Source organism: Diplodia seriata (assembly GCF_021436955.1).
Source record: "Diplodia seriata strain FDS-637 chromosome Unknown scaffold_9, whole genome shotgun sequence".
Taxonomy (NCBI): Eukaryota; Fungi; Ascomycota; class Dothideomycetes; order Botryosphaeriales; family Botryosphaeriaceae; genus Diplodia; species Diplodia seriata.
The window spans coordinates 1022235-1042265 of NW_027117316.1; the positions used below are offsets into that span (position 1 = coordinate 1022235).

Below are 20031 nucleotides of genomic sequence, written 5' to 3' on the forward strand. Positions count from 1 at the left end.
AATTCCGCGTCAGCTCGTCCGTCTATCTTTGCCCTCGTGCCATGCTGGAAACAAATAGCGTCACGTACTGGTCCAGGTCACTCATGTCGAGAGACGTGTTCTGCTAGGCGTGGGAGGCCAAGGACACCCGAGGTATGGGACGTAGAGGCGTGCCTTGTACGGGTGCTAACGCGTTCTGGGCGGACGTAGGTCTCCGGTTCTCGATGTTGTAGCTAGGTGTGCGGTCGTGAGCTGACTCGGTGGAGGGTTGCACGGCGCGCGGGGGCAAGGGCTGCTGCTTTAGCGAGTGTGTCCGAGGCGAAGCGACGCGAATGTACGCGCGCTGGACAAGGACGCGACGAGCAAAGGCGAGGGCGGGGGACGAAGGCGTTGTGAAGCTGGGATGCGCACGGGAGGACGTGCAAGTGTGTGTGATGCGCGCGCCCAGACTCGGCGACAGAAGCGCTCGCGCCGGGCGGCAAAGGGTCTGCCGCGGACAAGCGCTCGCCGCGGACAAGCGCTCGCCGCATGCGCGCGGCACTGACCCGCCGATGAAGAATCCTTGCAAGGCCTTACAGCGCACGGCCCTCAGCCCTTCTGCCAATGGCTAGCGAATGGAATGGGCAACCTCATCAGCCCACCTCCATCCTCTTCATCACACCAACACGGGGACCCCACACCCACTAGGCACCGTGTCGCGCGGGGGAACATCGAACCATTCGTGCGCACACCCCAATGCCCCGCAGCTTGTAGCTCAAGCTGATCCCGCCGGCCAGTCTTCCAATGCCGCAGCCAGTTTGAAAACAACACTCCCTCCGTCACTGTTCCATCGCTGCCCCGCACTCGCCGGCGCATCCATCCATCCATCACGACGGCCAATTGACCGCTCTCGACGATGCCGCCGATCCTCCATCCCCGGTCCCGCCAGACGGCGTCCCTTTTCTCGGCCACACTGCTAGCGTCTTTTTTCGTCGTCGGCCTCCCACACATCCTCCCGTGTCCCGTCGACTCCCGCGCCGCAAACGACTCGAGCGACAACCTCAACGGTGATCAAGGCGCACAACGACGCCGACGGAGAAGGAAGTTCCCACCAGAAGACCGGATGGCGACGCGGCAGATCGCTGCCGGCGAGGAATCCTCCGCTGTGGCAGCTACAACAACAGATTCCGAGGGCAGCGAGGCTGGCTTTGAGAGAGCTGAGAGGAGACGTGAATGCCCGATCCCGAAACCTGGAGGGCTGGTGGGTCAGTTCCTAGGATTCGAGGAGCAAGAAAGGGTCAGGAGGCCTGTTGTCGTGGAAAGCGTACGCGAGAGGAGAGCTGGGAAATCAAAGGAGGATGTCAAGTCATAAAATACCCGGGAACACAATCGATACATTAGAGTTTTGTAATCTAAGAGGGCTGTATCTGGGCGTACCTACAGCTACGCCCTCATAACTAGGGAAGAGGTAGCAGAGTCGGATCGCACAATGTACCACTGTATATATCCTTAGTGTTGTAAGAAAAGCATAAAGTGGTTTTGCGGCTCGTTATAAACAAGTGTATTTCAACTAATAACACTATCATGGTCAGTTAGGGACAAGGCTTAGTTGTAGGATTAGGGCGGAGACTTGGGATTTTTTTTTTCATACAGTTAATCACCGTAGGATTCGTTAATGAATAAGAAGTAGACCGCTCAAGCTCTATTAGCTACTGCGCTGTACGAGAAGAAGGAGAAACGTATCAAAGGTTAGTCGTATAAACTCAAGTATTAGCTAGGGAAGTCGCTGCTACGTAATACTTGAGCGGCATCGTGGATAGCCCGCGGGTATTCTAGAATGAAGACCACTTATGTAAGCTCTTTATAGATTAACGTGTAGTAAGATAATTAAAAAATAAACACCCTTATTCGGTAGCTCACGCCGCGTGTTAGCAAGATTGTAAACGATATTTAAGATGCTACGCTTACCGAGAGTGCTGGAATGAAATCAAGTACGTAGCCTATAAGTCTATAGTTCGCGAAAGAGCAAATGTGCCATTTGGAAAGAAAACAGTAGTAAGATGGGATGTAGCCAGTGCATCGTAGTTATCGCTCAAGGTCCAAAATGCAAGGTCCCTGCAGCGCGTCGATCACTCGCGATGACGTTTTCACCGCAGCTTGCGGCCCACCCAAGATAGCTTCACTATCTCGTACCACGAGCTCCTCCACATAACCAATTACCCGCCAAACATGACGCTCTCGAGCCCTTTCACCCACTCCTCGCGTATTGCCATCCGCATCGCAACCAGCGCCGCGCCGCGCGCCCGGTACTTCTCCAACACCGCATCCGCCTTCAGCTCCGCACCAAGCTCGAACCGCATATACACAACGTGCGCTTCCCCCTCCCGTTCAAGCCACATGCCACCCTCTAACAGCCCTCCTCCCCCGGCAGTATCCGCACCCCCGATGAACTTTCCAACCTCCTCCTCATCTCCGCCTCCACACGCCGCCCGCTCATTACCCTCTGGACGGCATCCTGGTGCCCGTCCTGCAAAGCCATCGCGCCGCTTATCCACAACCAAATCGAATCCGGCACGGGTGAGAAGGTAGGGGGAGTGGGATACGCTGAGGTGCAGGTGGATGCGGCGACCATCGGCGACCTGCCGCTGACGTACCGCATCACGTCGATGCCGACGCTGATGGCCTTCGATCGCGGCGAGGCTCAGTTCGAAACGCGCCTGACGAGCGTTGACCGCATGAAGGATTCCGCTTTCCTGCGCGAGTGGATCGAGACCGAGGCTGCGCGGAGAGGTGAGGGTGGCGCTGGCGGCAAGAGCTTGTTGGGTAGGTGGTTTGGGTGACTGGCCGGCGGAGCGGCGGGTGAAGGCAATAAGAAGGATTGACGGTAGCCATGCCTCTTGATCTTTGAAAGAGCTTGTATTACTAGGGCGTGCTGGACACGTTTTTTGCTTTGCATTTGAGTGTTCGCTGGAGCGGCACAAAAGCTACATGGTCCATAAAACATCCTTGAACAGATGCTTTGCGGACACCATGGGTTCCTAACCTGTGTCGATCTCTGCAGCGTGAATGCATGGCGTGTTAATGACATATAGTGGAAGGCGTCAACGAAATACGCGACAGCACCACGTCTCAATTACAACAAAATGATTGTTGAGGCACCGTCACTGGTAGGATATGGACTTCATTCACCCTAGATGACTTTCACAAAAAAAAAAAAAAATTCCATTCCAAGGTCAATCCTCTTCATCAGGGTATCCGCATTTGTCTACTTTCCGTTACTTCGTTGTTCGAGAACTAAAGCCCAGCTCTGACCTATCCGGAGCACAGCTCCCATGCTGCCTATTCCAGTGCATGGGCCCAGCTTGTGAGTGGATCATGCCTTCGCAAGCTCAGCATCCAAGTTCTCAAGGATCTTGGCAACAGAGCGAATGCCCCTCAGAGCATTCTCGTCCTGACCCTGGCCGGGCCTGAAGGTGGCGTGCGCAAAGTCGATTAGCTTGACGACGGCAAACTTGGGCGCGTCTTCCTCGTCGCCATCGAGCTCGACTTCGTCATCGTCTTCCTCGTTCAACCCATTCTCCCCGGCGGCAGTCGCCGTCTGCAGAGCGTCTAGCTCGGCCTTCTCGGCCGCCTTCTCCGCCTCCTTCGCCGCCGCAGCATCGCCCTCGTACACGAATAGCAACGATGCAGAGTACATGCGGCTTTCCTCAGCCTCCAGCGCGGCCTGCACACCCTTGACATCTTTCAGCAGCCTCGCGACAATCGGCTTCGCCGTGTGCGCCGAGTGTCCCGCGCCCGGCACAAGGAAGTACTCCCTAAACCCGTCGACCACGTTTTCCGCGTCGAAGACCCTGCCGTACAGCTTGTTGAATGTCTTGTACCTGCTCGCCTCATCGAAGACTGCATTCTCATCCGAACCCTTCCTTGCCTCCTCCCCCTCACCTTGCCAGACTCTCATCCCCGCGATCCTGAAGCCCAAGCTCGAGCTCGTCGTCTCGCTCGCGACCTTGTCCAGCCGTGCGGCCTTCGCCTCCGCGGTGCCGTCGTCGTACAGGCGCGCGCCCAGCTTCAAATCCAGGATGTTCGGCTTGCGGAACCCGGCCGCCACGTTCTCCAGCACGATGGACGTGTCAGTCGACAGCTTCTTGCCCTTCATCGGCCCCACGTCGTCGAGCGACAGCGTGGCGGCCGTGTCACCAGCACCAGCGCCAGCACCGGAGGCGGGAGCAGCGGCCTCAGGGATCGGCGCCACCGCCGGCGTCGAGGCGCCCGAGGGGTCCGGGGAGTCCGAGGCGGATGCGACGGCGGCGGCGAGCGTGGCAGCCTCGGGCGACTTGTTCAGCTCTAGCGTACCCATGAAGGTGGGCATGTAGGCGGCCAGCGCCGGGTGCGAGGCGGTGGCGGCCTCGTAAAAAGCTATCTCAGCGGCAGTGCAGGGCTTGATGACGAGGGCACCGGTAGGGTCGGAGAGGACACCGTCACTGCGGGTCAGGGAGGATGGAGTGAGAAGTGGTTCCATTGAGGGTTGGGGGGGATGTGAGCTTACTGTCCAGCAGCGGCATTCTCAAAAGCGCTGAGCGTCTTGGGATCGAGGGTGGAGGGGGCCATTGTGTATGCTAGAGCGATGTGTCCGGGTGTGGGGTGGGGGTTGGGAATGCGGAAAGGTGGAGGGAGGCGGTGACAACCACTGGGACAAGCTCCCAGGCTGGAGTGGGGCAGCTGAGCCTCGGGACCAGGGTCCATGTCAGCCCTACGAGCCTCACGGAATACCGGCACGTCGACTCTCTGAACGCAGTTAGTGCGATGTGCGCCAGCGCAACAGTAATTTGACGTCGTCTGACGGTTTCCTTCTTTCTCTTGCCTCTCAACCCCCCACCGCTGTTGTGGCTGTCCTGCAGCTTGACCATCTCGCCCCGCCAGTCGTCCCGCGCTTCGCTGCTACCCAGACGGACAAGCGAGCCCACCAACAGGATGCCACAGAATAGCCAGCAAGAAGCGAGCAGCGCAGGACGTGATCAAGGGCAGGTACTCATTGGTTCCGTTATCCAAAGCTGATTTTTGCCATTCCGAAGCTAACTAGTTCAAGTATCACAAGCCCTCGTGATTCCAAAGTCGAGTACACAATAAAACCGTCTTTTCTCGTCAATAAACCATACGCTCGATCGCCTAGGGGGAAAGAACACTCGAAGCAATGGAGCTAGCCCATGCCATCTATTTACATTACAGCGTTTGCATACAATGCTAGTTGAAACCGCCGCGAGGTTGCCCTCGGCAGGTGTGAGAATCAAGGAAAAGAAAAACGCCAACCCTCCAACAGGCCACAATTCGCACGCGGAGGCGGGGAATCTCAAGATCGAAAGACAGCCGACGTCTGGTGTGAAGGTCCTCCCATTAAAAGCTTACTGTCCACTTACGTACGGCTTTCCTCATGGCTGGGTATCTTTGGTTTTGCCATCTCCTCCCTCTTGTCTGTCCAGCTTGGGCTGATCAGCAAAGGGCCCGACTCCGAATGCCGGCGTGGTTTCGTTGCTTTGGCTGGGAGGAATTCCAGGAGTAGGACCCTCCTTCACAATCACTGGATCCTCGCTCCTCGTGCCCGAGTGCACGCTGACTCCTTCTTGGGACTCGATGTCGGCCCGCCCACGTGCGAAAGCAACGCCGCCCTCGCCGTTATCCCCGTCGCGTCGCTCAATCGGCGACCATCCGGCAATACTGCCCGCAACAATGCCAGCCATGGCCGCTGCAGGCCCGAATGCGGAGTTCGAGCGCGACCGGTTGCGGCTGCGTGAATGGGAGCTAATAGGCGTGGGAGGCGCAGGAGACCCGCCCTCATTGTCACTACGCTCATTGTTTGGCGTCTGGGGGAGAGAGTGGCTGCTGCGCGAACGGCTAAACACCTCACGAGCGGCTTCCCGAGGATGCTGGAGCTTGAACTTGAGCGCGCTGAGACGACCACCACGGATCCTCTTGATGAACGCGAGCTCGTCGCGAATCTCAAGAAGGCTTTGGTTCCACTCATAGTCATCCGACAAGACCAGGTCGGGCGTAGGCTTACGCTTGAACCGGGCGGGGATCAAGCTAGCAACCAACTCATCGGGAATCAACCGGATGATGACACCCACCGGAAGCGAGAGGAAGCCGAGAACAATTGAGTAGCCCCACTGAGCTCCATTGAGTGGCTTCACCGAGAAGGCAGCACCACCGACGAAGATGATCATGATCTGACCACCAATCATGATGAGGTTGATGAAAATGAAGAAGTAGTTACGGTGCATGCCCTCGAAAACGTTGAACTTGTTGTCCAGGCGCCTGTTGTTGACCTGGTTGAAGATTTGCATCCACACAAAAGTGTTGAAGACCAGCGTACTGAGTTGGTCTTGTTCGTGGTCGCTTTCGTAAGAGAGGATGCTCTTGCCGGCGAAGAAGAGGATGAAGGTCACAACAAGCTGGTAGATGGCCTGGCCGATGATCATCTTCCACATGGTAACCGTGATAAGCGGGGCGGACTTGGGATCAGGCTTCCGATCGAGCAGACTGAGAGTAGGCGGATCAGTGGCAAGAGCCAAGGCAGCGAACGTGTCCATGATCAGGTTGACCCAGAGAAGCTGGACGGCAGTAAGGACCGACGTTTGGTCGGAGCTAGCGACGGCCGACACGAAAGTCAGAAGTACGGCAGTGATGTTGACCGTAAGTTGAAACTGCAAGAATTTCTTGACAGCATCGTTGACGGCACGACCCCATAACAAAGCCTTGACAATTGACGAGAAGTTGTCATCCATGAGGATGATAGCCGAGGCCTCCTTGGCAACTTCCGTACCAGCAATTCCCATGGAGAAACCGATATCGGCGGTTTTGAGAGCAGGAGCGTCGTTGGTACCATCGCCGGTGACGGCAACCGTCTCGCCAAGCTCCTTGAGACGCTTGACCAGGATTCTCTTGTCTTCGGGGCTGGAGCGAGCGAGGACGCAGAGCTTAGGGATGACTTGGTCCATTTCCCGCTTTCCCAGCTTCCTAAACTTGGGACCCTCCATGACGATACCACCGGGAACGAGAATACCACATTCTTCTGCGATGGCCTTGGCCGTCAGGACGTTGTCACCAGTGACCATGCGCACGAAAACACCGGCCTTCTTGCAGTCCTGGACGGCTTCGGGAACTCCGACGCGGAGAGGATCCTGGATACCAACGAGACCGAGGAATACCATGTTGTTGAAGATATCGTCGAAGTTCGCTTGAGAAGCATCGTCCTCCAGTGCGCGGGCACCCTTTGGCGGCCAATGTTCAAAATCCTTGTACAGGAACCCGATTGTGCGGAGCGACCGAGATGCATACGTCTCAATCAGGTGGTTGAGCGTTTCGCGCATATCGGACGTGAGAGACCGAGTAGAGAGATCCTTGGTACCGTCGATGATGGTATCGGCTTTCGCTACCAGAATTTCGGACGCGCCCTTGACGTACATCCTATACCTACCATCTTCGAGCTTGACAATAGCGGCCATGCATTTCCGACCCGAGTCAAAGGGCACCAGTTGAACGACGTTGGAGTTCGACCTTTCCGTGGAGACCGTGCCCATTCCTAGGTAATCGCGAGCAAAATTGAGCAGAGCCGTCTCGGTCTTCGAACCGATGAAAGCGGGTTTGCCATCCTCTTCTCCTTCAAAGGCGGTCGAGTTGATGACGATGGATTGCTTGAAAAGCTCCTTGAGTTCTGCGCCAAGATTGGAAACAAACTCGCTGGGAGAGACGTCATCGCCATTATCCTCGGAAGCCTGTTTACCCTTGTTGGCAGCGTCCTGCTCATCTATGTTTTTGGCCTTGCGATCACCAAAGCGAAGGGCCGTGCTCAGCGATCCGGCAACCACGGTCATTTTGTTTTGGGTGAGTGTTCCCGTTTTATCAGAACAGACCGTGGTAGCATTACCCATAGTCTCGCAGGAACGAAGCAGGCGAACCAGATTGTTATCCTTCAACATTCTGGTCGTGGCGAAGGCCAGTGCAAGAGTAACGGCGAGAGGGAGACCCTCCGGGACGGCGACGACGATGACGGTGATGGCGACAATCAGGATGTCCAGGAAGTTTTGGCCCTTCTTTTCCGGAGTTGCATCGCTACTCTTCAGCCTGACAAGGAATTCGATGAACAGGACGATGAAGAGGAGCAATGCAGAACCACCACCCAGCTTCGCGATGTATTCCGCGAGAACGTTTAACTTGGACTGCAGCGGAGTGACTTCGCTGTCTTCGCGGAGAGCCATCATAGTCTTGCCGTAACTCGAGTGGACACCAGTGGCTGTGACGATGAACGAACCAACACCCTCGGAAACCTTTGCGCCTGAAAGAATGAAGGGATCCATCTTGCGGACGCTGTGGCCGGCTTCCATTGCTCGGTATACGTCGTCGGCCGGGATTTTCTTCAGGACATCGGACTCTCCAGTGGCAGAAGATTCGTCGCATTTGACATTGTGGCCCTCGATGAAAATGCCATCAACGGGAACCATGTCGCCGGGTTCAAGAAGCATGATGTCGCCAACAAGCACATCATATACCGAAATTTCCCTCGTCTTGCCAGAGCGGACGACCTTGACCAACCGGTCAGACTTTTTCTTGTTGAGCTTCACGAACTGCCTTTCCTTTTGCCAGTCATTAACAGCTCCGACGACGACGACAATGGCGATGGCAACCATGATGGCAACACCTTCAACCCATTCCACTTTAGGCTCTCCATCCTCATGCGATTGGCCGAAGGTTTCGTAAAGTCCGAGAGCGAGCGAAATAACGGCGGCGATCGTAAGCAGGATCAGGACCTTATCATTGTAGGCCATCCATGCCAGCTGCAAGATACTCTTCGGTTTTTTCTCCGGGAGCCTGTTATCGGAATAAACCCTCTTACGGTCCGAATATGCCTGAGGCTTGGTTCCATGCTTCTGGGAGTGTGTTGTAGCAGTCCGCTCGAGGTTAGCAGCGCCCTTTCTATCAGTCTCGGTAGACGAGGGGGTGGTGGCTTCCTCGAAAGAAACATGGCCATCGAGGTGCTCCTCATCCATGCTAAGACCGCTTTTGCGGTCCGTTCTTAGACCCTTGGCTAAACCGTGCAGCCCGCCCAGCGCATGGAAGGCGCCTAGACTTTTAGGGTTGTACAACTTGGACAGCTGTCCAGGCGAGAAGGCGAACTTATTATCTTCGACTTCGAACTCGTGCTCAGTGCCGGGGTCCGGCTTCAACGCGTCCTGGTCGTTAAGAATTTCGTCGTGACCGATTTGTTGTTTATGCGTCGTTGTCGGGGAGCTATTGACATAGGTCTCGGTCGTGCCCGAAACCAAGGACTGGCCATTCTCCGTCTGCGAGTCCAGTGAATTGCCTCGCGACCGCGGGTTCGGAACGGACAGGAAGACATTGGGGTCGTTGCCCCAACGGTTCGATGGCGAGGATACATTGTGCGGGGATGTAGGGCGGTCCTGAGAGCTGTCGAATGAGTTCGGGTTGCGCAAGTCGACGGGCGAAGAGCGAGTCTGAGACTGAGTCGAAAAGCTTGTCTCGGATCGCTGTGTGTGAACGGTGTGGATGCTGTCGCTGAGGTTGCCGAGCGGCACAGCATTTCCCATGTCCGGGTTGTTGTTGTTGACAGCCGATGTGTCTATGGTAATGGTCGGGGCTCGCTGGCGGCGGAACGGTCCAGGTGAGGACGAGCTCTTGCGGCCCTCAGGGCTCGGGCTCTTTCTATCGGCCATGACGGTTGCCTTCTCTCACCGGAAGCTCGCACTGCAGGCGACAGAGGGTTGCGCAGGTGTGGCGCGTGGGTCCTCGGCGTGGTGGCTGAGAATTACAGAGGTGAGATGTGCATGGGTATACAAGAAGGAATAAGTAGGAAGGCTGCCTCGTACTGGGCTGTGTTGAGAGTTAGCACCGTGGTCGAAGGGACTGTGGACAGCTCAATGTCCACGCAGATGGGGCGAGTGAGCCCTGCAGGGATTTCGGCCCAGGCGCCACGGTTGAACCAAGGCGGACCTGAGCAAGCTGAAGCTTCGGTCGCCTCCCCACAGCCACGTTGGGGAGAGCCCGGGCAATGGCGGGCAGTGCAGGCGAGGGAGAGACTCACGGGCCGCCCGGTAGGGGAGCAGTTACAGCTGTGCCTCGGTGTAACAGAATGATGGAGAAGTCGGATGGGCGGCGATCCGCAAGCGCTCTGAGGGCTCACGGGGAAGGCGGAGGGCGGTTGAGCGGTCGGTAGGTGAGCACGATTGGGGCTATGCTACAAGCGAGCGAAAGCCATTCCAATGGAGATGCGGTCGGGACGAGGAGAGCGGGCAGGCGGCGAATGTGCAATTGTCATGTGGCCGGGGAGCGAGCGGCCACTTGAAGCAACAGCGGGCGAGCAAGCGTGGAGAAAGACCAACGGTGGTCGCGGGCTGGCAACGGCAGGCTGGAGCGGGTGAGGGCGCACTAAGGAGTCCTAAGGCATGTGTCGTTGTATGGAGGAGACAGCGATGCGCCCAGAACAGCACTGCCTCACTCTAGGCCTGAAGCGACGTAGTTTCCGTGCGCCCCCTGCGCTCCGCGACGCCTGCGGCAAATCATGAGAGCCACAGCCTCTGGGCCAGCTGGGGGCTCAAGCAGCTGTTGTTTACCCACCGCATGGCAGCGGCTGCGCTGGCCGACCGGACAGCTGGCCGCTGCCCGAGTGCATCCAGTTGCGCAAACCAACCAGGGCGACTGTGATTTTCTGGAGGGCGTGTCGCTCCAGGCCAATCTCGAGCCTGACTCGCCGGCTCTCGTCAGCGGTGCAGGTGCGTCAGGCACTCCGCCGCGCCAATTGACTTTTCCTCCGCCTTCCTCGCCAAGTGCGCTGGAGACGTCGTTGCGCCCAGCCAAGGCCGCGCGGCACCCCTTTCGCGGAGCAAAGCGAGCCTGCAGCGTCTCCGCCGTCCGCTGCGGCAAGCGCTTCGCTGGATGGAGAGCCGCCACCGCTAGGTAGCCAGCCGACTGGATCGCTGCAAGGAAAAACTGCCCACCGCCACAGGCACCGCCACCACCGCCACATCTCCCACACGCGACTGGCCGGAGGTTGCAGCCACGGGCACCAGCGGGCGAACAGCTGGACCAGTCGTCATCGCCATCGCCATCGCCGTCGCCCGTCGGCAGCTGCCTCTCCTGCGCCCGTCTTTCCGCCACAGCCCAGTCATCCGATCGTTCATGAGCTTCAGCTGGGCGCTCCGGCACCTGGCTGCAAGAAGTCCACCAAGCGCCGGCCGGCGCTGCTCGGCATCGTCACAAGCAATTACAGCTCAAAGCTCAATTTCACCCGTCACGCAGAGGCAAGGTGACACGCCCAGCCGGCTTGCCTCCCACACCTTTTGCACTGCCTCGATTCCAGATACCGAAGGCAGCACCGCAACCAGTCTCGCGACTCGTTAGGTAGGCTACACGCGCTCGTTGGGCAGGGCTCGTCACCGCTAGTTTCTCTTAAGGCGAGCCGATGGGACTCGGCTGTTCTCTGTCGTAAACTCTGCTCGCATTTGAAACAGAGAGGGAAATAGGGGAGGTTTCATCCTGCTAGCGGTCATTTGACAGCCGCTGGGCAGGCTTGGCCGGCCGATATTGCCATGGCCTTCTGGAACGGCGCCTCATATGGTGATCGCGACGATGCCCAGCAGGCTCTCTCCGCGCTTTGCGCAATGTCGCCAAAGCCCCGATCAGCCGGCGTCGCCCGGATTATGCGGTCAGCCTCGCAATAAAACCCATACGGTCGGTCTTGGTCCGTAGGAGCAACAATGCGGCCGTGCTACCGCGGCGGGATTCTGCGATAATCTCGCATTGTGAGCTCGTCTGACATGATGCTCTTTTCGGACCGCAAGTCAGGCATCGTCCCGGCTTGTACAAGATGGCAGGCTGCAGCCGCGTGGATATTCAATGCTTTCTTCTGGGGCCAAGGCTGTGCGGGTGCAAAAAGCATCCCCTAGATGTTGTCAAGAAAGCCTTGACCACGGATACCAAGGCCGATCTTCTTAGCAAAGTCTGGAACGACGCCATGTCCTGCCGGGTTAGGCTATCCTGGCGACCATCGCACTTGGTTTTTCCGATGTTATTTCACCGTCTTCGTTGCAGCAAACGAAAACGGGAAACAGAAAGCGAGGCAGGCTTGTCCACCAGGACTTGCGGTCAGCGAGACGACTCCTTTTCGAGTCGCTACCGCTAACCCAATGCCCCCATCTGGACTAGAGATGTGCACCTACCGCGCGCCGTGCCATTAGTAGTGCTGGCTGCTTCGTCCCAGCATTGATGACGTTATTGCAATATTGACGGCCTGCGCTAACAACTAGATGGTCTCGATGCAGCCCTCATAGCTCTCCGATGTCCGATGTAGAGGTCGACCGCAGCCGGACGTCCGCCGGGCCCATATTGCCGCCTGACCAGCTCAGTGTCGAGAAGCGGCGTCGGCAGAGGCAGGCTTTGTCGAGAGGAAAAGGTGCTCCGCCACAACCACTCTCCACATCGTCCCGCATATCAAAACAAATCCACGCCAACCGTTGGTTGTAGCACTCTCTTGCACCACGGTGGAGAACAGTGGATCTCCTGCTAGCAAGATGCGTTGGTTCTCAACGACGACAATAACATCATGGAACCTCCGCCATGGGGGTATTTATGGACCTTCGTAGATTCATGCTGTACCCGGAGTGAAATTTGTATGACGACAATAATGCAAACATCAGAACTACACAGGACCCCAGCATTCAACCAGTAACGGCCCGAGGCCGTCCTACCAATTTCCACGCCTTCAGCTCCCGCACAACATGAGAAGAGGGGTACCGGAAAACTCACACCCCGAAATGCATGCCCTGTTCCTGGTCCACTGCAGCTATCTCGACCCTCTCTTCTCTTGAGCCTAGTCTTCTGCTCTGCAGCAAATCTTGAGGCATTTTTCTTTCCCCTGTGCGACACAACCAATGGTACCGAAGCATTACGACCCCTGCATTTGATGCCAAGTCAACTTACAGAAAACCCTACTGCTTTGGTGCAGAAGGAGGCTGTGCATTTAGGTCTCGCCTCTTCTGTTGAATGACGAATGAGGTACATCACCATGCAAGGGCGTGATATGCCGAAAGCGCACGTTTTGATTTTTCGTTTAGAATGAGGAAAATGTTGGGGAGGCAACGACTGCGGCCACTATTGTGGCTATGCTTTTGCCTTTCCCTTCGGCTATCACCTTCTGCTACCGAGACGAGGCAGCTTTATCGGTACTACCAGCGCGTTAACGAGGACAAACAGGACGATAGCGGATGCGAAGACGTAGCGAAGGCTGTGCTCGTACGCCCGAATAACTGCGGTCACAGAAGCGTTAGTCTCACATCAAGACGTTCTGTTTGCCAAAATTGTTGCCTAGCAAGAATAGACTTGGATGTTGCGTAAAGATACGGCGGAAGGCCGAGCGCAAGGTTGGTGCTTATGTGAGCTTGATTCGGCCGGGCGAATGTAGTACTCACCTTGCATCCGTTGTTCCTGAGTAAGATCGAATATGGCACGGACGGATTTGCGTACACGCAGAATGACCTGATGAGCATCGTCAGCGACTTACGACGCCTTCCCACCAGAAGAAACCCGGAGAGCTGCGCCCCCGACATACCTCTTGCTTCTCGGGTCCGGTGACATATCTCTCCAGGTCCACCGACAACGCGTTCTGCACGATCAAGCTGCTGATGGCCACGCCGAACACCGCCCCGAGACTCCTGAAGAGGCTCAGCGTACTCGTCATCACAGCCTGATCCTCCTGTGTGCTGGTTGCTAACACAGCTAGCGATGTGGCTGGGTAGGAAAAGCCCAAACCGGTACTGACCGGGACGACGAAAATGGTGGCAAGCCATGTCGGAATTCCATCCCACATGCTCGTCAGGCAGATGGCGCCCACCAGGGCAATCAACGAGCCACCCACGATCAGCTCCTTCATGCGACGAGTGTACGTCATGATGAAGCCAGATGAGACGCCACATATCATTACGGCAAGCGAAGGAGCCGCCATGCGGAAGCCGGACTGCGATGCCGAGTCGAGTTTGACGGCCTGGAAGTAGAGCGGCGCGTTGAAGATGACCGTATTGCTTCCAATCGAAGCGAAAAGATTAGAGAAGACAAGGTTGCCCCTTGGCGCCGTGAAGAGCATTGCCAGAGGCATGACCGGACGGCCAGCGTTGCGCTCTACTCGGATGAGGAAGAAGCCAGCGAGGATGGAAACGCATAGAGAAGTGACAACGAACGGATGCCCCCACGACAAAACATTACCACCTAGGTTGAGTCCTAGGATCATGAAGGCAACTGCCGTTGTTAGGAGACACGAGCCCAGCAAATCGAATGTCTTGATGTGTTGGAAGGCACTCTTGTCCGAGTTCTTGGCCAAGTTTGGACCAAGCGTGTCCGGCATGGTGATTGTCGCAGCCACGAGGATCAACAGCTGGGCAGGAATTTGTACGCCAAATGTCCATCGCCAGCCTAGTGTATCGCACAGGAAGCCCCCGAATGCGGCCCCGCAAGCCTGTCCAAGGCCGAAGAAAAGATTGATGTAAGCTTGGTAATTGCCCCGAATCTCAATGGGCACCAGGTCATTGGTCAGAATCGAACCCATTGCCAGGACGCCGCCGGCACCGAGGCCACAGAAGGCTCTTGCGGCAATGAAGCTGCCAATACTCTGAGCCAAAGCACACCACCCCGTCGTGAGGATAAACATGACTAGCGAGAAGAGGTAGATCGGCCGGCGTCCAATCGTGTCGGACACACGAGCTAGAAGAGGCTGGAAGGCGGTGGAGGTAAGAAGGAAAGCGGTGGAAAGCCAAGATGCTGAGTTAGAAGAATTGAAGTAAGAGGTAATGACTGGGTGGCTGGAGGCCATCAATGTGGAATCGAAGCATGCTACCTGGTGTTTTTTTCTTAGTCGACCGTCATCTGATGGAATGCTGTAGGTTGTGCAACGACTCACAAAGTACTGCAACAGAACTCCCCCAAAGATCAACCAGAACTTGGTCACGCTCACTCCGGCAAGATAGGGCGAATGCTTGTCTCGATTGCCCTCGTCTTCGGGAGCAGGCTCTGAGAGCACTGCCTCCTCGGCACCGGGGGCCAGATTGAGGCCGTCCACTGGATGGCTGCTGACCCTGGATATGTCATCAGTGCGGGGTGCGTCGGCATATGGCGAGGTCTGGGTAGCCTCGTTGTTGGATGCGGCATTCAGAAGAGGCGTGCGCTCCGAGGCCGGTGCATTAACGTCAGGCGCTCGAATGGACGGCATGGTGGGAGGTCACCGGGGGGAGAAGATGTCCAGAACACGGCGTGCAAGAACAGCAGCAAGCGCTCGCGCCGACATATAAGCACCAGCAACCTAAGCGAGCCGTCTACCAGCACGTTGGAGTAGACAGAAGGCAGATGTCGTTATCGCGACTACCTATGACTGCATGGAAGCAGGCCGAGCGGCGAAAAGTTCGGCTGTGGTGCACGCGGCAGCGCAGCCCTCACTGGCCAGGCGGGGCAAAGGCCGTCGGCTCGCGCTTCGGCGGCCTATCAGCGCCGGCTTCGGGCATAAAACAGCGTGCCAGCCCTACCAACCCTCGAACCGCCGTTGCACTTTGCATATTACCGCCTCGGTGTCCCAGACCAGGCACCGCCCACCAGGAAAGATGAAGCCTCCGTTCCGGATAGCTGTGATCGAGTGCGACACCCCGCTGCCCGATGTCGTCAACGAGTTCGGCACCTACGGCCCCATCTTTGAACGCTTGCTGAAGGCTGGCGCCGATGGTCTGGGCCAGCCGGACGTGATCACAGCAAAGGACCTGCAGTTTTCCTTCTACCACGTTGTCGATAACGAGGAGGCGTACCCCTCTCTAGACGACGTGGACGCCGTTCTCCTGACTGGATCCAGTGAGTTCTCTCGCTGGCCTGGTGCGTCGCTGTTTTGGCCGCTCATTGTTCGCCGCATGCAGAGCACAACTCCTTTGACGATAAGCCTTGGATCCTCAAGCTTGTCGATTTTACCAAGAAGGTCCTCGCCCAGGGCCGCGTGCGCCTAATCGGCGTCTGCTTTGGCCACCAAATCATTGGCCGCGCCTTGGGCGTCAAGGTTGACAGGAGCACCGCCGGGTGGGAGGTGTCCGTCCTGCCCTTTGCCTTGACAGAGAAAGGCAAGGAGCTTTTTAAGAAAGATACCATTGTAAGTGCCCCCTGTGATGAGAGCAGGACAAGCGAGGGTGTGTTCATATGCGCGGGTGGCCGCATTTGTGCGGCAACACAGCGTTGCACCGGCCCATGCACGTCGGTGCACGTCGCTGTTCCTTCTTCTCAACACGCATTAGGCGCCCAGCTCATGCAAGCCTGCAGAACATCCACCAAATGCACCGCGACATCGTCTACGAGTACCCTCCCGGCGTCGAACCGCTGGGCCATTCTCCACTGTGCGAGGTCCAAGGCATGTACGCCAAAGGTCGGCTGATAACGGTGCAAGGCCACCCGGAGTTCAACGAGAAGATCATGGTGGTGATCCTCAAGGCGCGGCACGAGAACGGCATCTTCGACGACGGGCTTTTCACGGACTCGCTGGGCCGGGCGCCGCAGCCGCACGACGGGCTGGTGATTTCGCAGGCGTTCATACGGTTCCTGCTGGAGGACTAGGTAGCAATAGGGCAGACAAATGGCAGAACACCCTGCCCGGAGCGGAGTCGGTGGGCTGCGTGCGGAGCAATAATTGCCAGTGTTTCAAGGAAACGGGCGGGAGATGATGTCAGAGCGACTCGCGTGCTAAGCTGGCCCCACGGGTCGCCCCCCTTTGTCCCTCGCCTGCCCTTTTCTGCACACCCCTTGGCTTGCGGCGTTTTGCTACCGATCCTTAGGCCGGCCGCCACTACTGCTGGCTGCAGCCCGCACGCAGCCAACCTGTAACCGCCAATCGCCTGGCGCGCGCAGGACGGCAGGCGTCTGACCGCACCGGACCTCCAGTAGCAGTGGTGTCGCGGGGTGCAGCACTCGCTGCCGCAGCGGCCGTTTGTCGACGGCCGGAGGGTGGCGCCGATCGCGCGCCCAGACACCCAGAATAGAGGGCGGGCCTTGCTTGGCGAGGTGTACGCGTACGCCACCATCCCAGACACGAGCGGCCCAGAGCAGCTAGTTAGCAATCTTCCGTATCTCTGCCCTCTCCACATTCTCTCCAGTCCAGAACCCGCCCTCCTAATCTCGCCTGTCACTCGCTCCTCGCCCGGACACCTTTGTCTGCTGCGTTATCTTGTGCCTGGTGCCATGTCCATTCGCTCTCAACAACCCGCTCCCGCATAGCCGCCGTCGTATCCGCCGCACTGCGCACCACTTCTCCCGATGGGCAAGTGTACGTCTCCACCTCCGCAATCTGCCCCGCGAGACCACGCTGACATTGCACAGGGAGATATGGCGTCATCCTCGACGCTGGGTCGTCGGTGAGTGCGCCTTCTTCGCGCGACTGCCCCAGCTGCGTCGTGAGACTTTCTGCTTACCTCCCATGCTATTATTAGGGAACCCGCGTCTACACGTACCGATGGCTCAACCCTTCGAAAGCGCACCTCGAGGCTTCCGAGGACGAATTGAAGCGCCTGCCCAAGCTGAAGACGAAGAAAGAGTGGACACACAAGATTCATCCAGGTATGCTGCCGCGTTAGCCTCAGTGATGGGTGGCTTGCTCATGTTCGTTGCGCAAAAGGAATCTCAACTTTCGGCGAAACTCCCGAGCTGGTGGGACCGGACCACTTGCAACAACTGCTGGACCATGCGCTCAAAGTCGTGCCCGCGGACGAGGTCGAGAACACCCCCCTGTTCCTCCTGGCCACCGCTGGCATGCGCCTGCTTCCGGATCAACAGCGCGCCGCTGTCTTGGACGAGGTTTGCGCATATGCTCGCGAAAACACCAGATTCCAGCTGCCCGACTGCGACTTGCACATTCAGGTGATACCCGGGGAGACTGAAGGCCTGTATGGCTGGATCGCGGCAAACTACCTCCTCGGTGGATTCGACGAACCGAAGGAGCATGACCATGGCAAAAACCACCACACGTACGGGTTTTTGGATATGGGTGGAGCTTCGGCACAAATCGCATTTGCGCCAAACGCGACGGAGGCTGAGAAGCACGCCAACGACTTGAAACTCCTGCGCTTAAGGACTCTGGACGGCTCGCCTTCAGAATACAAGGTCTTCGTCACGACATGGCTCGGTTTCGGTGTAAATGAAGCTAGAAGACGATACGTCGAGGCATTGGTGGAGGCCTCGCCGGAAGCCATAGAACTCCCAGATCCCTGCGTCCCTGAAGGCCTCGAGGTCACAGTCAAGGGCAAGCCAGTGGAGCCCGGTTCCAGCGAAGACAATGGCGTAACACCGCATCTTGTTGGCACTGGCAAGTTCACCGAGTGCTTGAGCAAGACGTTCCCTCTCCTCGACAAGGATGCACCCTGCCCCGACGCGCCGTGTCTTTTACATGGCGTCCACGTTCCCGCGATCGATTTCGACGTTAACCACTTCGTTGGTGTCTCTGAGTACTGGCACACGACGCACGAGATCTTCGAGATGGGGCACAAGGACAAGGCCTATGACTTCAAGACCTATCAAGAACGAGTCCACGAGTTCTGCAGCAAGCCTTGGGAAGAGATTGAGGCTGGCATCAGCAAACACCGATGGGGGAAGAAGGTGGATGAGGCCACCGCTTTAGAGGTCTGCTTCAAGGCGTCGTGGCTCATCAACGTTCTGCACGACGGTATTGGAGTTCCCCGGGCCGGTCTCGAAGAGATGCAGTCCGGAACCAACGGCACCAAGGCGGTTTTGGACAAGACCAAAGAGAAGGGTTACCGGGACCCATTCCAAGCCGTCAACAAGATTGATGGTACCGAAGTCAGCTGGACGCTTGGCAAGATGGTTCTCTACGCTGCAAGCCAAGTTGAGGCGGAGCCGGAGGCGTTGGCTGTTGGATTTGGTAGCAACAAGCCCGGAGTTCCGTCAGACTTCCAGTATGCTGGCGGTAAGTTCATGAACCTACCCGGCGATCTGGAGGAAGATTTGGAGGATTGGCACGACACTCTTTTCAAGGACTCGCCGCGCCGCATCCCTGGCTTCATCATGTTCATGTTCATTGTCCTACTCGCCCTCTACTTCCTCTGCGGTCGCGACCGCCGGAACAGGTTCTCTCGAAAGACGCGTGGTCTCTTCTTCCGCGGATCGCCGAAGCGGAAGCCAGGACCTGGTGCTGGTCTCGGATTGGGTGGAAAACTTTTCTCACGCAACAGTGGCAGCCCGACTTATGAACGTGTCTTGGAGAGCGGCATCAACGACTTCGAGCTCGGGGACAATGCCGATGGCGTGGAGTCGTACCACTCCGATTCCAGCAGCGACGACAGCCACGGAAAGGTTGGCCACACATCCGGATGGGCCACCCCACAGCTCACGAGACTGCCCGGTGGGGGCAAGTTCGACCTGGGGCCTGGATATTTTGAGAACATTGTCACCCAAGGACAAGGTCTTGGTATTGCATCGCCCTATGGCGGCAATGCGATGGAGCGTGGTGGCCTGATGGCGCGTGTGGATTCTCGAGAAAGACTCGCGCCTTTGGGCGCCACGGGCAGATCAAGGAGTCGCAACGGGAGTCCGACCCGAGGCAGGAGTCCGCTCATGACTCCTCTCAAGGAGTCTGTCGATTGATTCATTGGCAGGCTGTACACGTGTCTGTTCTACATTTGGATTATCCGTGCAAGGCGTTTCAGGTTGGCTGGGTTTCTCCTTTGCAGAGCTGAATTTCGCCAGGCGCTTATGCAAAGAGGCTGGGATAGCTGGGAAAATGGCGTCATACTAACCCCGCTACATGCCCTTCGGAAGGAGGTCTTGTTTCACCATATCCGTGTTCCTTTCTACTTCAAATACGGCTGACGGAGGCCGGGATACTTTACTACTAATGATCTCGCGAAAGCGTCGGTCCATTTCCCCTTTTCTTCTTGTCAGCAGTCTCGCCGGAGATCAGGAAAGGCATGGCGCCTGATTCCTCTCCAAAAGAACGGCTGTGCCGTTTATTCTAGACCTTTACCCATGAGACACGAGCCCGAG

The 20031-nt window shown here is 57.3% G+C and overlaps 6 protein-coding genes across 6 annotated transcripts; 3 read left to right on the top strand and 3 right to left on the bottom strand.

Annotated features, from left to right (window-relative positions):
* Window positions 1-2096: 2096 nt before the first annotated feature.
* Window positions 2097-2798, top strand: SLS55_008738 (uncharacterized protein; the record flags this gene model as incomplete). The annotated part of the gene is made up of 2 exons (XM_066780144.1): window positions 2097-2101; window positions 2390-2798. The coding sequence occupies 2 exons, from the start codon at window positions 2097-2099 to the stop codon at window positions 2796-2798; spliced, it is 414 nt and encodes a 137-aa protein (XP_066629373.1).
* A 533-nt stretch (window positions 2799-3331) lies between these two features.
* Window positions 3332-4477, bottom strand: SLS55_008739 (uncharacterized protein; the record flags this gene model as incomplete). The annotated part of the gene is made up of 1 exon (XM_066780145.1): window positions 3332-4477. One exon carries the CDS (start codon window positions 4475-4477, stop codon window positions 3332-3334), a length of 1146 nt encoding a protein of 381 aa, XP_066629374.1.
* Window positions 4478-5384: 907 nt separating this feature from the next.
* On the bottom strand, window positions 5385-9683 carry PMC1_2 (plasma membrane calcium; the record flags this gene model as incomplete). Its single annotated transcript, XM_066780146.1, has 1 exon — window positions 5385-9683. One exon carries the CDS (start codon window positions 9681-9683, stop codon window positions 5385-5387), a length of 4299 nt encoding a protein of 1432 aa, XP_066629375.1.
* A 3830-nt stretch (window positions 9684-13513) lies between these two features.
* SLS55_008741 (uncharacterized protein) lies at window positions 13514-15223 on the bottom strand (the record flags this gene model as incomplete). The annotated part of the gene is made up of 1 exon (XM_066780147.1): window positions 13514-15223. One exon carries the CDS (start codon window positions 15221-15223, stop codon window positions 13514-13516), a length of 1710 nt encoding a protein of 569 aa, XP_066629376.1.
* Window positions 15224-15608: 385 nt separating this feature from the next.
* SLS55_008742 (uncharacterized protein) lies at window positions 15609-16596 on the top strand (the record flags this gene model as incomplete). The annotated part of the gene is made up of 3 exons (XM_066780148.1): window positions 15609-15849; window positions 15912-16138; window positions 16306-16596. 3 exons carry the CDS (start codon window positions 15609-15611, stop codon window positions 16594-16596), a joined length of 759 nt encoding a protein of 252 aa, XP_066629377.1.
* Window positions 16597-17292: 696 nt separating this feature from the next.
* YND1 (Golgi apyrase) lies at window positions 17293-19632 on the top strand (the record flags this gene model as incomplete). Its single annotated transcript, XM_066780149.1, has 4 exons — window positions 17293-17302; window positions 17356-17390; window positions 17466-17592; window positions 17651-19632. 4 exons carry the CDS (start codon window positions 17293-17295, stop codon window positions 19630-19632), a joined length of 2154 nt encoding a protein of 717 aa, XP_066629378.1.
* Between the last annotated feature and the right edge of the window lie 399 nt (window positions 19633-20031).